Source organism: Sesamum indicum, linkage group LG11, assembly GCF_000512975.1.
Source record: "Sesamum indicum cultivar Zhongzhi No. 13 linkage group LG11, S_indicum_v1.0, whole genome shotgun sequence".
Lineage (NCBI taxonomy): Eukaryota > Viridiplantae > Streptophyta > Magnoliopsida > Lamiales > Pedaliaceae > Sesamum > Sesamum indicum.
In genome coordinates, this window is record NC_026155.1 from 14,303,494 (window position 1) to 14,318,711 (window position 15,218).

The window sequence follows — 15,218 nt, forward strand, 5'->3', positions numbered from 1 at the left end:
ATTAAATTAATTTAAAATCCACCATAACAATAATAAAGAAAAAGAGAAAATTCACAAAAATCAAAACATTGAATTCTCATACGTGATTATAAAATCAGTACACAAGTCTCATCCCTAATAGAAAACTGATATAACAATGAATTTACAAAAAGAAAAAACACAAATGCTTAAAGAATAATAAAAGTGTGGCGACAGCCGACAAGATTTGGCAAAGTGATTTGACAAAATTTTCTAATCACACAATCATCAATACAACGTCCTTTAGCTCTGAACTGAAGAAATACATTAATGTGGAAGACTATACTATCAAATCACCTATACACTGAAACATTGTCATTGGCAGCATCAGAAAATTTACCGCCACAGAACCATGGACGGTAGTACCTACCTATTAGTAAACTGGCATATATTTTAAATCAAAATTGATTCAATATGAGTTGTTCATCAAATCAAGGGACATAACTGGACATGCAGCTAACTGAAAGGCCCATGAGACATTAGCTTCTTCAATGTTTCATATGTCATGAAAACAATCCCTACACTTGGAACAACCTTGTAGTATTCTGGCATAATCCCTCTATACAAGCCTCGGAAACCTTCCGTACGGATGATATGCCTGAATGTTCCAAATAATCCAGCATTATACACTCGGGCTCGACCACCAGCACCTTCCAATTGCATTCTTCGCCTCACAAGGTCCAAAGGGAAAGTTGCTGTAATGAACAAGATTACATTCATCTAAGCAATAATGGTAAACTGCACAGTTCAGGTAAAAACAGTTGCTTTAAACTAATAAAATAGATATCTTCAATAATAAAGATACTTTTCGAACTTTGTACAAGTCTAAAAGAATACGCAGGAGTAACAACCCACCCACCTGTTGATGATGCAATGCCAGAAAGACTGCCACAACTGAGGCTGACCAATACTGCAGAATCATCGGGCCTAGTGGAAAACCAGATATTCTTAGCATTTAAACAAGAAAGAGATCATTGCAAAATTATTAGACAAAGTCAGACTGTTCTTCACCTTCGAGAATGCCAAGAAGTTCTCAAACTCTCATAAACTGAAAAGCTTATTGCTATACTGGGTCCAACACCCTGCATCCACAAAAGAAAATGAAATGAAATCATAGCCATTTCAGAATGCAAATCGTGCGTAGGTTACAGAACACTAGATATAAGGAAAATGACTATAAAATACCAATAATGTTGCTCCAAGCCCTTTGTACAGACCAAGAAAGCCTTCATCTCTGCAGATGGTATGAAGTGCATGCCTTATGCCTTGATAGTATATTGCATTTGTCTAAAATATTTTGTAAAACCAAATGAGAACAATATCCATACAAGTAATTAATACTTCAAACAGATGAATAACATGGATAAGTCTGGAGAGAAAGGGAGCACATTGATTCCACTGCTAGCTCAAAAAATGGAAAGGAATTCAAAATGTAAAGCATAATACCCCAAAACCAAGATGACAAGCAACAACTAAGAGAAGAAAAAGCCAGAATCGAAGTTCCTTGGCAAATCCATCTGGCATTGGATAGTGATTTGAGGGTTTAGAATGATTTCCTCATTAACTTAGATTGATCTTATCAAGGTAGTTCCATTTGTTTTTCTTTTCCCCCCCGTTTTCCTAATTTATTATATAGTCTTTTTTTTTTTTTTGGGATTGGGCAGGCTGGGGGCAATATAAGTAAGTTGACTCATAACTAGAAGAAGAAGATAACTGCCTCAACAGAATCCTTCATTGGTAGTGATCACACAGCCTGCTATGAGTAGGAAACCGCCGAATAAGAAAATGTTATGCTTCAATTTAAAGTGTATTACTCTTGCACCTGTGCAGCGAGTCGTGTCCTGACAAGGTCCAATGGATACGTGGCAGAAGCGGAAGTTATTCCTGCCAAGCCACCACCTACAAAATGCACAATAATCTCTGCATGTGGATTCCCTCCATTTCCATCAAGGCCCAGCATTGATTTTAAAATCTGCAAAAAAATTTAATATAAGAGAAAGACAGCACATTAACATTAGGCATTCTTCAGCTGGGTTAGAATAGTAATTCATTCACGTCTAATAAATACTCACAGACTTGTACTTTTCATAAGCATAAAAGTTGACAGAAGAATAGGGAAGCCGGTGAGCTATGGTAACCAAATTCCCTTTCCAAAAAGCTCGAAAACCTTCTTCATTGACTATACGAAGTGCCTCACGCCATATACTAGGTTTACTCATCGTTGCAACATCTGAATGCATGCCCTGTACCTAACAGGAGATTAGAAAAAATAATAAGAAATAAATAAACAGCACGGCAAAAAGGCGTATGACAGAGACAGCAAAGAAAATTTAGATATAGGTATGCATCTTCTCAAACGCACAACAAAATAGAGGTTTATTAGTATGCCATATAATTAGATTCCAGCTATACCATGGTGTTAAATTTACATAAGGTTCAAATCATCTAATCCAAGATTATACACATAAACTTTCATTTTTCCTAATTCCTTCAATTCTGGTCATATTGCTCAGGTGAATTCCCAGTAAAACTTAACCAATAATAGAAAAGAGAGGAAACTATCCTTGGACCTTGAATTTTAAAGAAAAGTGAATATGATTCTTGAGGACAACGCCAAGTAGAACTTGTACAAAAAGACAATCTTACTTAAGTAGCGAGGAATTTTGAAGAACCTTCTTCATATCAAAATTCTTAACGTTCAGCCTTATTTAAGAAATTGGTCGCCAAGAGAATTAGTGATATCGCATTCGTCTCTTTATTACGATTTTGCTATTCCTTCTCTCACTGTCCTCTATGCAAATAAAGCATAAGAGAGACATAAGAAGAAAAGGCAATAAAACAAAACAAAACCTGAAAGAGAATGGTGAGGCGAGCCAGAGGAGCAGTACAGGTCTTGCTGAAAGCTCCAGCAACGCCGCCGGCGAGGAGCTGCGGCACCGCACCAATCTGCGATAGTTGCGGCTGCTGCTGCTGCTGCGGGCGTGAGTGATGGTGATGGTGATGGAGAAGCTTCCTCGTAGCAGAACCGCCGTCCACCCCAACTCTAGCTGCCATGAGGTCGAATAAAAATCAATGATGGAATTGGTTTTGGTGTGTTGTGTCTCCCCAGGAGTCAAATAAACACTGTAGATCTCCGGGAATGTTCAGCATGTTAGTGGTTTGGGAGTGGAAGTTAATTGATGCCGCGGTACTTGGTCTGGAATTCTTTATTAATTTTGGGGCACAGGAACAGGCAATAAAACCCTAGTGAGGAGGAGGAGAAGAAGGGGTTTGATTCCGCGGAATATTACTTTTTGAATATTGTCTGGGTGGTTTGAAAGAAACGGGAAGTAAAAAATGGCATCACGTTTTTACCACATAAAGTAAAAAAGGGGGAAGGAAGGCCGGGCCCAACCAAAAGTCTTGTACACCATAGAAGAGCCCATATTGGATTTTGAAGCCCAGCCCCAACTTGAACTGGGAATGAAGCAAGGGTACTGTTGCGGTCTGGTCTGGTTTAAACGAGGCACGAGGGCGAGGGGGAAAATGGAAATTGATTGTTGGACCTTGTTTGTTTGTTTGCGTTTGGGATTGGGATTACATATGGAGGGGCAAGCGGTGAGTGGATGAAGCGGTGTGGGTGTGGGGTCTGGGGGTCTGCTCACTGCTGCAGCTCTGAAAAGTGATAAAACTGATAATTATAAGGCTGCCCTGCTAGTGGCTACTAGGTAGGTATAGGCGTTTAGAGTAAGAGCAGAGCAGCTCCTTTCCCTCCCTCTCTTTACTCACAGTTGCATTGCGGGGCCCCAACTTTGATGGAAACCCACACACACACACACACACACAGGGAGGAAGGGTGGGAAATGAAATCAACCTACGTCCCATGCGCATTTCCAGGACTCAATATCCACGTCTCTCTCTCTCATTTCAGCAAAAATAACAAATAAAAGCAACTCTCGCCTCAAACAGATTGCCGCAACTCCACATGAAGAACCAATCCAATCCTGATTCATCAAAGGGGGGTGATGCTGATGGAAGAAGCAGCAGGCCTCGCCAATTTCGGAGGATTTTATATATAAATCTCTCTCTCTCTCTCTCTCTCTCTCTCTCTCTCTCTCAACTCCTTCAAGCAAAAGATATGTGGTGACGTTACTCACTGTGCAATTAAACGCTCATCCTATCCACCTCCTTTATTAATTCAATTACCCTAAGCTACCTATGTATATGGCCTATGGTGAAGGGAAGGCAAGGGATTCTCATTCCTTGTAATTAATAATAACACACATTACTCAACCTACTGTGTGCGAGACAACAAAGAACGTGAGCATGACGACCACTAATTATTCAAAACATATTCGTAGTGTTTGAATTCGTAATTTGAATATTTTGTTGAGATAGAAAAAAAAAATAAAAATAAATAATTATTTGTTATATATATCTGTATTTATTTTTTAAGATAATTTAAAATAAGTATTGTATGTTTAATGTTGTGTTTTTCAGATAAAAATTATTATTTATTGTTAAATCATATCTTTTATAATATATATATATATTTGTATATAGATGTATTTATGCTAAATAATTAAAAATACCTAAATAGTTTAAAAATATTAAATATATTTGAGTCATTCAAAATAATTTAAAAATAAAAATAAACAAGGTGAATATACCTCCTGTTGCTATTGCTCCCTACATATACATACACACACTTTCTTCACTTCAACCTACCTACCTTACCTCTCATCAATGGACTATACTAATTCATTTCTAGTTGTTACCCTCCATATTATTCATAAACAAAAAACAACAACAAATCACCTAATCAAAATGTTTTACTCTGAGTTTTTAACTCCATTCAGATTTGACAAGATTTAAATCGTTTATTGTATAATTTAAAAAATAATAATCAACTATATGTATTATTTATTTAGTTCAATTAAAATTTTAATTTAAATGAAAATTTTGTAGAAATGAATATAGATGTTTGATCCAATAAGAATTAACATTTTATTTTTAGTATTAAATTAAGGTAATGAGTCCCTATTATATTTTCAAAATTATTATTAATTATAGAAAAGAAAGAATGAAATAATTAAGAGAAGCAGTAGTTAGTATTACTTATTAGTAGGGCAACAACAACAACATCAACATCAACATCAACATCAACATGAGAAGCTTTCAATTTTATTTCAATCAATCATTTCTTTTCTTTAATAATAATAATAATAACAATAAAGAAACATGGGAAGAAGCGATACGCTATAAAAAGCAACTGTTTGGCGGATAGAGTGTTGGCTGCCCAACACTCTCACTCTTTTTTCCTTTTCTTTTTTCTTTAATCCCTCCTGCTGCTCACGTGTGCCATTCCGCACACACACTCTCTCTCTCTCTATTTATATCACATATCTACTATGAACTTTCCTATGTTTATATATAATTTTTTTGTAATTTGAAATATTATATTTAATATTTTTAAATTTATTGATATTAATAAAAAAATTAAATAAAAATTAATACTTACTCTTAATCGACTTAAAATGAACTTATTGTAGGTTAAATAATTTTTTAAACTAAACTACTCATATAACAATGAAAATATAATTTTTCAAATGTATTAACGCGTGAAGATGTATGAAAGTAACTTGGTCATAAGAAAATTTATCTATCATGTTATAAGTCAATCAGAGGTTAATATAGATTTTTTTTTTCTAAATTTTTGTTTATATCAGTAAATTTAGTGAATTTTGACTAATGAATGAATTTATGTATTAGATGAAAATAAACCTAAAAAATATTAGGTGTAATTTATCAAGCAATAAAAAATTTACGTATAATTATATCAAAACATAAAAAGAGAATATAATTATCTCGATCAACTATTATCCATCACAAACTTTGCGAATCATATCATATCATTATAATTATTATTCCATTGGAAAAAGCGTAATGTTACAACAACAAAGTGCAGTGAAAGATGTTTATGCCGTTATTTCGGGATTTTCTTTTATTAAATTATAAAGTAGTAAGAGAAAAACGGAGTATGGCAAATGCATGTATATATGCATAGATGATAATACATGACTTTTCTTGGAGAAAAAAAAAAAACAGAGAGAGAGAGAGAGGGGGGAGTGTACAATAGACTACAGTAGTTCCACTTTCACTACTGGACGTATGGATTTTGTCTGGTAATTAGGCTGCGGCAGGAGAAAGAAGGGGCGGGGGCCTCTTCTTTCTCTTGCTGCTGTTCCAGGAAAAGAAACCAAATTAATGAGATTTAGAAATTACATATTTGTATTTCTAAATATCTATATAACAGAAATTTGATTACATATGATAGTATGGCATTGGCAGACAGCCTCTCATTTCATCATCACCCCGTCTCTTTCACTGTTGCTCTCTTTTTCTTCTCTTAAACTCTCATCATCTTTTTACTACCAATCTCTCTCTCTCTCTCTCTCTCTCTCTCTTCCCACTATATATACACACACACACACACCCCTCACAGATTCCCTGTCTTTAGCGCACAGTAAGTAGTAGGAGTACTCATGGCCGAGGGACTTGAATCGTATCATGTCCCACAACAAAGCAGAAGAGATAAGCTCAGAGTAAACAACCATTCACCTGCCTGCCTTGATAACCTCCAATCTTGTTGTGCTCCTTTACTTTCTGCTCACGATCCCCCACTCATCTCTTCAGATTTCAACCTCCACCGCCAAAGTTTCAGTCTTGCTCCGAATACTAACGCTGGTGTGAAAGAAGAGGGCATGAATTTGATGGGTTTTGTGGGAGGAAATCATCATATGTATGTGGATCCGCAGTTAGGTCCCCTACAGTTAAACCCTACCTCTATTCAAGATATTAGCGGCAGCCCATGTGTGTATGCAGCACCATCCCCCCACTGTTATAGAGGACTACTTCTTGATCAGTCTTTTCATGGAAACGAAGTTGTGGTGTATAAGCCTGATCAGACACTGTCCATACCCCATCAACACCCCAACCCCAACAGTAGCACCGCTGCAACAAATGCTCAGAGTTTGTCTTTGTCTTTGTCTTCCCACCACAGTAACAATCTTCCTCTGGAGCTCAATCTGCAGAGATACGAATCTTCCATGTTTAGCAACAACAAGGTTAGTGGAGGGTTACTCGTTTCTTGCAATGGTGGTTCCACCTCAATTCAGTTGTCTAAGAGTTCAGTGCCTTTAGGGCCCTTCACTGGCTATGCTTCTGTGTTGAAGGGATCAAGATTTTTGAAACCTGCTCAGCAGTTGTTGGAAGAGCTTTGTGATGTGGGTAGGGGAATTGGAATTTACGCAGAAAAAATTGGAGCTGATTCATTTTTGTTAGACCCTCCTCCAATGGAAAGTTTGAGCGGGATTGTCGATGATCCTTTGAATTTCAGTACTGACGGAGGTGAGCAAACTAGAAAGAAGTCAAGGTTACTTTCAATGCTTCATGAGGTAACTTTACTAACTTCATCCTACATATGTTAACTCAAAACTTAATCTTTTATACCTTAATCATAATTTTGAAACACTAGCTTTACTCGCTTGTTGTCAGCTTGAGATTTCCAGCAAATAATATCTCGTCAGTACACATTATGTGGTGTATATTTCTGTTCATCCTAGTAGTACTATCTAGGTGTATCTAAACTTTGATTGTGGATACTGTGTCATATTATTATTTAACTTGTTAAAGATAGATTCTCTAAAGGGCTAGTCATCATTGCTGATAGTAGCATGCAAGGTTTGTTTTGCTTGATTTAGTGGTAGAAAAAGCATTAAACTTTGATCATGTGTGGTAGAAATGGATCTGTACTGCTTTGTCCATCTGAAATGTTTGCCATCTAGATTCTTGTAGATAGGTCTAGAGGGTGTCAAGAATGCATTTTCCTAGGGAAGTATTATTGTGAGAATATATGCACTACAAATGGTACCAGAAAGTGTCTGACAACCTAAGTGAGAGTTTCTAATATCTGATATTGTCACCAAGTTTGGTTTCCATCTTGCATAAAGTTATTAAGAGAATCAATTGAAAAGATTTATTCGCTGAAACATGTGTATAGTTAGATTTTGAGAAAGTTTATATATGCCTAATGAGAATATACTCTAATATTTATTAAGTAATGGTGTTGGAGTTCTTTTGTCCTCTTTTATATTGTGAAGTGGAAGAACATGATTCTGTCTGTTGTCCCTCACTTCAACAATACATCTTGTTACATTACATTGCCTTTGAGCCAAAATAACTTACAAGAAATGCGTAAATAGTGTGATAAATTAACGACTCGTGAAGTTCAGCTTACTTAGAGTTCTGATTTTACCATGAATTTGAGTTGTTTCTGTGAAATGCCAAATTTGGTGATCGTCCTATAGACATATTTACTTTGAGTTTATATATTTTTCTATCTTTTTACTTGGTATAATTAAATCATCTATACCTCAGCAAAATGGAAATGAAATTTGTGAAAGTTGGTTTGTTAATCAAAGAAATTGACCCAGACGCTCACTACCTACTCCCAAATTCAGTTACCATATAATGCATTTCTTATGTTGAGGTTACTCCTTCAAGTTTCAGTAAACATGTTAATAGAAATGCAAAAGAAGTTAATTTATCATGAGTTGCACAGCCATTAGTTGATGTGCATAATGAGCTCACAGAATTGGAGGGGCTTACTGAATTAAAACAGCAAGTGATGATTGAAATCAGATGTTTTCTTAAAAGTTGGCAATAGTATTCATGTGACAAGTGATGGGAGTGGGTTTTGGTTTCATTACTTGGATAACCGTGTCGTAGAAGTTAAAATGGGACAATGAATTTGCCATATATGGAGTTCGTAATATTATCTTTTCTCTTGATATGGATTAAGTAAATACTAATTTAGCGTTAGCATGGGAATTTTCCCACTCTGCACATTAAATTAGAATACCAGTAAGAATTCCCATTCTAGTGATCACTATGTCAAATCGATTTAAAAATATTGGTAAAAGAAGAAAGGATTGGCCTCGTCTAGAGCTTGATCATTGGACTTTGAACTTGTGCTGTAGCATGTGAGTGGCTCAAGGATGACTACATTGAGAATAAGGTAATCCTTTCTTTTCCAAAGATTAATTGATGGAGCAAGTGGGGAATACAATACTTATAGTAGTGATGTTCAGTATTCTATCAACGAGGTTTCATTTTAGTGCAACGTGATTGTGGAGGTATTAGATTATAGTATGACTGATGTGAAACGTTAGTCCTTGTGGAATATCCTCTTCACTGAATTTGTCCAGGTTTCTTCTCTTACTTCCCTTTCCTTACAGGGGATCTCAAAGTTTATAATAGAGTTGAGGGCTGTTTAGCATAATGTCCTTGGTCCATAAACTGGGAGACATAAGAATGATGTGTATAGCTCTCTAGAAAGATGTGGAATGTTATGGTGCTTTTCTTCATATGTTGTTTGCAATCACATCAGTCGTGTGACCAGCATCACTGGGAATATGTAATGGGGAATGAATATGTGAAATTGAGCTTTGACATCACTGAAATCCCTGAAAAAGCTTGTCATTTTGATTAGGTGTACAAGAGGTACAAGCAGTATTACCAGCAGATGCAGGCTGCTGTAGCAGCATTTGAGTCTGTTGCTGGACTCAGCGGTGCAGCTCCATTTGCAAATTTGGCTTTAAAGGCCATGTCTAAGCATTTCAGAAGTCTAAAGAATGCCATTACAGATCAGCTGCAGTTCACAACTAAATCTCATGGCAAAATAAATTGTGAGAGGGATGAAACTCACGGACTGGAGAGTTCTGGAAAGAGTACTTACGGCGAAAGGACGTTCCAGAGCACGGGATTTATCGATCAACCTGTCTGGCGACCACAAAGAGGACTTCCTGAGCGTGCTGTTACTGTCCTTCGGGCCTGGCTGTTTGAGCACTTTCTGCATCCGTGAGCATCCCGTGTATCTATTTTTGTCTTCAACTTGGCAACACATGCATATGCTTGTACACTATTTTAACTTAATGCTACTACTGCAGTTACCCGACTGACACCGACAAACTAATGTTGGCAAAACAGACGGGTCTCTCGAGGAACCAGGTGCATTCCATTTTATTACCTCTGCATTCATATTCTTGTGAGGGGGATGCTCGAAATTGTTTTTATTGCATTCAACGAGGTCATGTGCATTAATATTAAATGCGTTACATGTCATATGGATCAGGTCTCTAACTGGTTTATCAATGCAAGAGTGAGGCTTTGGAAGCCGATGGTGGAGGAAATACACATGCTTGAAACGCGACAGAGCCAAAAGCCTTCCCAAAGAGAGGAACAACCTCCCAATAGGCTAAATGATCACTTGCCCACAAGCTGCTCCATTGAGTGTGAAAATGCATCAACTTCCGTCCAGAGAATAGGAGAGATCCCTTCGAAACGTAACCGGGAGGACCCAACCGGAACTGCTACAAGAGGAAACGAGGGGCCAATGAGATTCTCATACGATAATTTGTTGCATAATCCTTGGCTGGGGGTTGGTGTGAGCCACACTGGGGGTAATGGGGGTGTTTCGTTAACTCTGGGCCTTCATCAGAATGGTATGGGATTATCGGATCCCTACCCGATAAATGCAGCTCGTCGCTTTGGTCTGGAGTCGCAGGGGGACGGATACGTGGCGAGTGGGTTTGCAGCACAAAATCGACAATTTGGACGAGACATCAATATGGATGGACAGCTTATGCATGATTTTGTTGGGTGAATGTGAATGTATTAATGTGTTTCTGAAGATGGATGGGTAACTTATAGCAGAGAGGGGTTCTATTTGATGATGATGTGATCAACCATCTGAATTTCAAGAAGCTGATGGTTAGATGGTTGCCTTTACTCAATTGTAGAAGATGATGTCATTCTTGTGCAAATTATATAATTATATATATATATATATATATTCATTATTTAAAATTATTGGACTATTGAGTTGCAGTGTGAAAACCAGCTTGGGTTCTCCAATTTTATTAAACATATATGAATGCATGAGAGAATTTGATCTGGGAAATGGTAAATAACTTCTGGGTCAACATTTTCAATCCTCAAGTTCAAAATTAAGTGGCGTTTTCGTAGTAGAAGAAGAAGAGAATGAATTAGTGTGCTAATTTAGAAAGGGGAAATAAGGTTGGTTGGTGTCAATTCACAATTCACAATTGACATGCATGTGCGTGCGTGTGTGTATGTGTTTGTGTTTGGGCCGGACAGCTAATTTGTGACTCAACATTTTTGGACCTCTCTCACTCTCATGGGGTACTCACAGAAACACCAATGTTGAGTGGGGACAGACACATTTATTAGTAGAGGAATCCTTTTATAAGCGCTGAATATTTGGGGAATGAAGTGCAAAATTCTAATTTAAATTATATTAATTATATAATTAGTGTAATTATCATATTATTGATCATTTTTTTTAATATTGATCTAGATTCAGTTCAATTCAATTCGAGTGAAAATATTTCGTAATAAAATACATTGTAGCAACCAATTCCCTTTTTAGGAAGGAAAAAAAAATACCAACCAATTCTAAAGGGAAAAAGGTACCAAAAACGCATAAAGTTTTATGTAACGTAAACGTAAAGCAGCTTTTTGAGAAAACTTTATTAAAGCCCATTATAATTTAGTCGCATATAGATGGGGATGGGTTAAAAATCATTAAGAACCTTCTCCTCCTCGTTACATACAACTTCAAACCTATGATAAACTAGCCGTTACCAGACTTTGCTTCCCATAAATTATTAATTGACACCCATTGTGATACATGGTTCTCAATGTATATAATAAATTTTAAATATTATCGACGTAATAAAAAAAATTAATATAGTCGTGTTAAAATGTCACGGAGTCATTTTGTAAAAATCAAGTAATCACAATTAATTATAAAGGGAGGAGAGCATATAGATTTAAAATGGTAGTTTTGATGCCACTACATCAAATAAAAAATACCCTTCTATTTTATGACTCATGTAGAATTAACTACTCAATCGACTTTCTTTAAAAATTAATTCTATGCAGTTACATGGGCTTAAAAATTAAATTTACTCCCATTTGTTTAAGCTTATTGTTCATTAGAATTGAAATAGCATATTGGTATTTGTTTAGCTATATATAGTCATTGTTGTCAATATTATATTTATTGTACAAATTTAGTGTCATTTTTTAATTTGATTTGAGCAATATATGTATTAATAATTACTGCATTAAAAAAAATTACAAGACAGTTTTTGTATGGGAGGTTGTAAATTATGCATTTCAATAAAATAAAAATAATACTAAAATTATGCGCGCAAATACTGTATGTCACCGTATCTAATATATAAAAATTTGTGCTATAGGTATTACTAATAGTCATTTGTCATTATAGGATAACTTTTTTTTTTTTTTTTTAACATTTGTGTAGATGTAAACTGCCAAAAAAACCAAAAATTCAATAAATTTGTTGTTTCAAAAATTCATTCAAGAAATCAAAATTATGAAATTACTGAATTCACCGACACCTATAATCATATTTCCAAAAAAAAAAGGAAAGTTGAAAAGGATGGATCAAGCCACCAATTGGACCCACTTAGCCACACTCGGCACACCTTGGTTCACCGCAAACACCATATAGTACCCTGGTGGCGCCACCTTCCCGTTCGGTGGAGCCGTACACTTTATTCTATACCTCCCCCCACCCTCCACCGCCGGGGTTTCCACCAACAGCTTCACCACTCTCTGCCCTTGCGAAAACGAGTGCGTGGCGAACGGCGCACTCGCGAAATTAACCTCCACTATCCCCACCACCGGCAGCTCCACCGTCACTCCCGCCTCGAACACCTCCCCATATCCCACCCTTTCCGGCAATTCAACCAAACTCGGCCTAATATTCGCTTTATCCGCCGACAGGTACTCCGGCGAAAACGCTTCGATCCTCAATTCCGTCGGAAACTCAGCATTAAACTTGTAAAAGTAATGGGGATTGCTCCCGGCGATCAAAATCCTCCCGTCCGGCAGCAAATTCGCCGTCGAATGATACATCCGGGGAACCGTTCCGGCATTTAGGGTCATGAATCGGAGTCCTAAAGGTTGATCCGGTCTATACAGTACCGGATACAAGCACGGCACTGAAGCCAATTCGAAACCCTGGGTCCCAGCTTGAGCTCCATTAATGATCAGCACATCACCAGTGGGCAACATTAGCATATCACCCATGATCCTCCCAAACGGCATATCTTCCATTTCCCATACGGGGTCGGGTCGGGTCGCCTCAATCCGCCCGCAACTACCATGAGCCGGACTATCCGTCATCCTCTGCAGATACGCCCCATACTCTGCTCCGCCGCAGACGACGACCGTAGCCGATGAGTAATCTCCTGTTAACGCAAGCATGACAGATGAACCGGCAGAGGGGTAATTTCTCGGGCCGCCCTCAAGTATAGGATAAGTTTTTGTCACACTATTTGTATTATAATCATATAATACAGCTTTATTGTTAGCAAAAATGAAGAGTTCGCCATTGGGGAGTAAATGAACATACGGATAAAGATTATCCATTTGATTATCTTCTACTTCACTCAAAAAGGGGAAATTCGCGGCGCCAATTTCCTTTCTCGGTGGGAAGAATTCCACGCTATTAGCTGATTTTCCACCGATTATAATTATTGAACCATCAGGTAGAATTTGGTTAGTAGCATACCATCTTCCCTGGTACAGCTCAAGATCCTGCAGTTCTTCCCAATCACAGAATGAGCCCGGTTCACAGGGGGTGAACTTCCTGATTTTCTTGAACCCATCCAAATCGCCGCCGGTTTGAATGAGGCTGCCGTCGGGGAGAAACTGGCCGGAGGAGCACCACGTGTCGGTTAAAATAGTTAATGGGCGGATGTTGTTGGTTTGCAAATCGAGGAGAACTGAGTGGGCAGTGCAGTCTTTCCGGTGCGGGTTAGCCGGATTGACAAGGCAGCGATCTTTGGGTAGGAGTTTCCTTGATGGGCCTATGTGGGTCCGGTCGAGAAGGACGACGGTGTTGAAACGTGTTACTGCCGTGTGCATGGAAGCTATGCCGGCGTCTGGGACGAGAAGCTCCCACACGCCGGGAAGCAGGTCCGCGGCGGTTGCGGCATTGAAGAAAAAGAAGAGGAATAGTAGAAGCTTGGTGGTCGACATGGGAATTTTAGTGAGAGAAAGTGAAGGGGCAGTTTGAGTTTCAGTGGATTGTGTCAGTGAGGAAGGATGGATGGATGGTGATGTCCAAGAGTTGAAAACCAAGAGACGATGACGTTCCAGTGCCTGAAAGCAGGACAAAGAGAAATAATAATAAAATAACGTTATTTATATATATCTATATATGCTCTCGAATTATGTCAGTTGGAGTGGGAATCCTACTGCTACCTCAGTCATCAATGTTTTCATCTTTAGTCCCGGTAAAGAAAATTTATTTAGCTGCATTAATATTTGTAAATTAAGAAAGTCAATTTTTATTGAATGATAACTCATAAACTATTATTATTATTACGATTTTATGTTCAATAATAACTGAAAGTTCAATTTCAAAGGCAATAAAGCCATTACCAAGTCTCCATCTATAAGAGAGTTATAGACTATGGACTATGGTTCACATAATTAATACAGTTAAGTCGTTTTCCTTTGTCCTAATTTGAATGAATTAATTTTGGTAATTATAAACTGATCATCTTCGCACCATCAAGATGAGGGGAACAAAGACGCAATTCATCTTCTTTTTAAATTGAAAAGTAACGTCATACTAAAGGTTCTTTATTATATACAGTAAAATGTTTTTTAAAACATATAAATACTTTAAAGATTATGAACAAGTATATATATAAAATAAGATATGATATCATGGACTTTAATATTTTTTAAATATATTAATAATCTAAAGATTACAAACAAGTATATATATAAAATAAGACATGATATCATGGATTATAATGTTACATTAAAAAATCTTTATTCCGAGTAGAAAGAAGATAATAAAAAATTTTAATTTAAATTGATTTTGGTCAAATTTAAATTAATTATATACCAAATACAATAAACATTAAATTCTTAGTTGCATATGATTTTGGCGCAAAATTTTACTCCAATGGCCCTTCTACCTAAGATTAGGGTTGGTAATTGGATTTGATTTTTCGGAGTTCCGACCAATTTGGTCCTCATATTATCGGGCTCAAGGTGGTTCAAATCCTACAATATTGGATTTGGCTGGG

At 37.1% G+C, this 15,218-nt stretch overlaps 3 protein-coding genes across 6 annotated transcripts; 1 reads left to right on the forward strand and 2 right to left on the reverse strand.

The window, feature by feature from the left end:
- On the reverse strand, positions 215–3,774 carry LOC105174496 (mitochondrial substrate carrier family protein B-like). Of its 3 annotated transcripts, none has more exons than XM_020697568.1 (7): positions 2,869–3,662; positions 2,091–2,261; positions 1,841–1,990; positions 1,204–1,305; positions 1,030–1,100; positions 878–945; positions 215–713 (listed from the first exon to the last, which is right to left on the reverse strand). In XM_020697568.1, the coding sequence occupies exons 1-7, from the start codon at positions 3,070–3,072 to the stop codon at positions 475–477; spliced, it is 1,005 nt and encodes a 334-aa protein (XP_020553227.1). In that variant the 5' UTR covers positions 3,073–3,662; the 3' UTR covers positions 215–474. The 3 variants fall into 3 exon arrangements, with proteins under 3 accessions (XP_020553227.1, XP_011094922.1, XP_020553228.1); XM_011096620.2 differs by having other exon boundaries at positions 2,091–2,267; positions 2,869–3,635; XM_020697569.1 differs by having other exon boundaries at positions 500–756; positions 2,091–2,267; positions 2,869–3,774.
- On the forward strand, positions 6,205–10,926 carry LOC105174497 (BEL1-like homeodomain protein 9). 2 transcript variants are annotated; one of them, XM_011096622.2, is made up of 5 exons: positions 6,205–7,124; positions 7,233–7,454; positions 9,551–9,918; positions 10,008–10,068; positions 10,193–10,926. In XM_011096622.2, the coding sequence occupies exons 1-5, from the start codon at positions 6,543–6,545 to the stop codon at positions 10,721–10,723; spliced, it is 1,764 nt and encodes a 587-aa protein (XP_011094924.1). In that variant the 5' UTR covers positions 6,205–6,542; the 3' UTR covers positions 10,724–10,926. The 2 variants fall into 2 exon arrangements, with proteins under 2 accessions (XP_011094924.1, XP_011094923.1); XM_011096621.2 differs by having other exon boundaries at positions 6,205–7,454.
- On the reverse strand, positions 12,436–14,451 carry LOC105174498 (aldehyde oxidase GLOX). Its single transcript, XM_011096623.2, has one exon. The coding sequence runs from the start codon at positions 14,152–14,154 to the stop codon at positions 12,553–12,555; it is 1,602 nt and encodes a 533-aa protein (XP_011094925.1). The 5' UTR covers positions 14,155–14,451; the 3' UTR covers positions 12,436–12,552.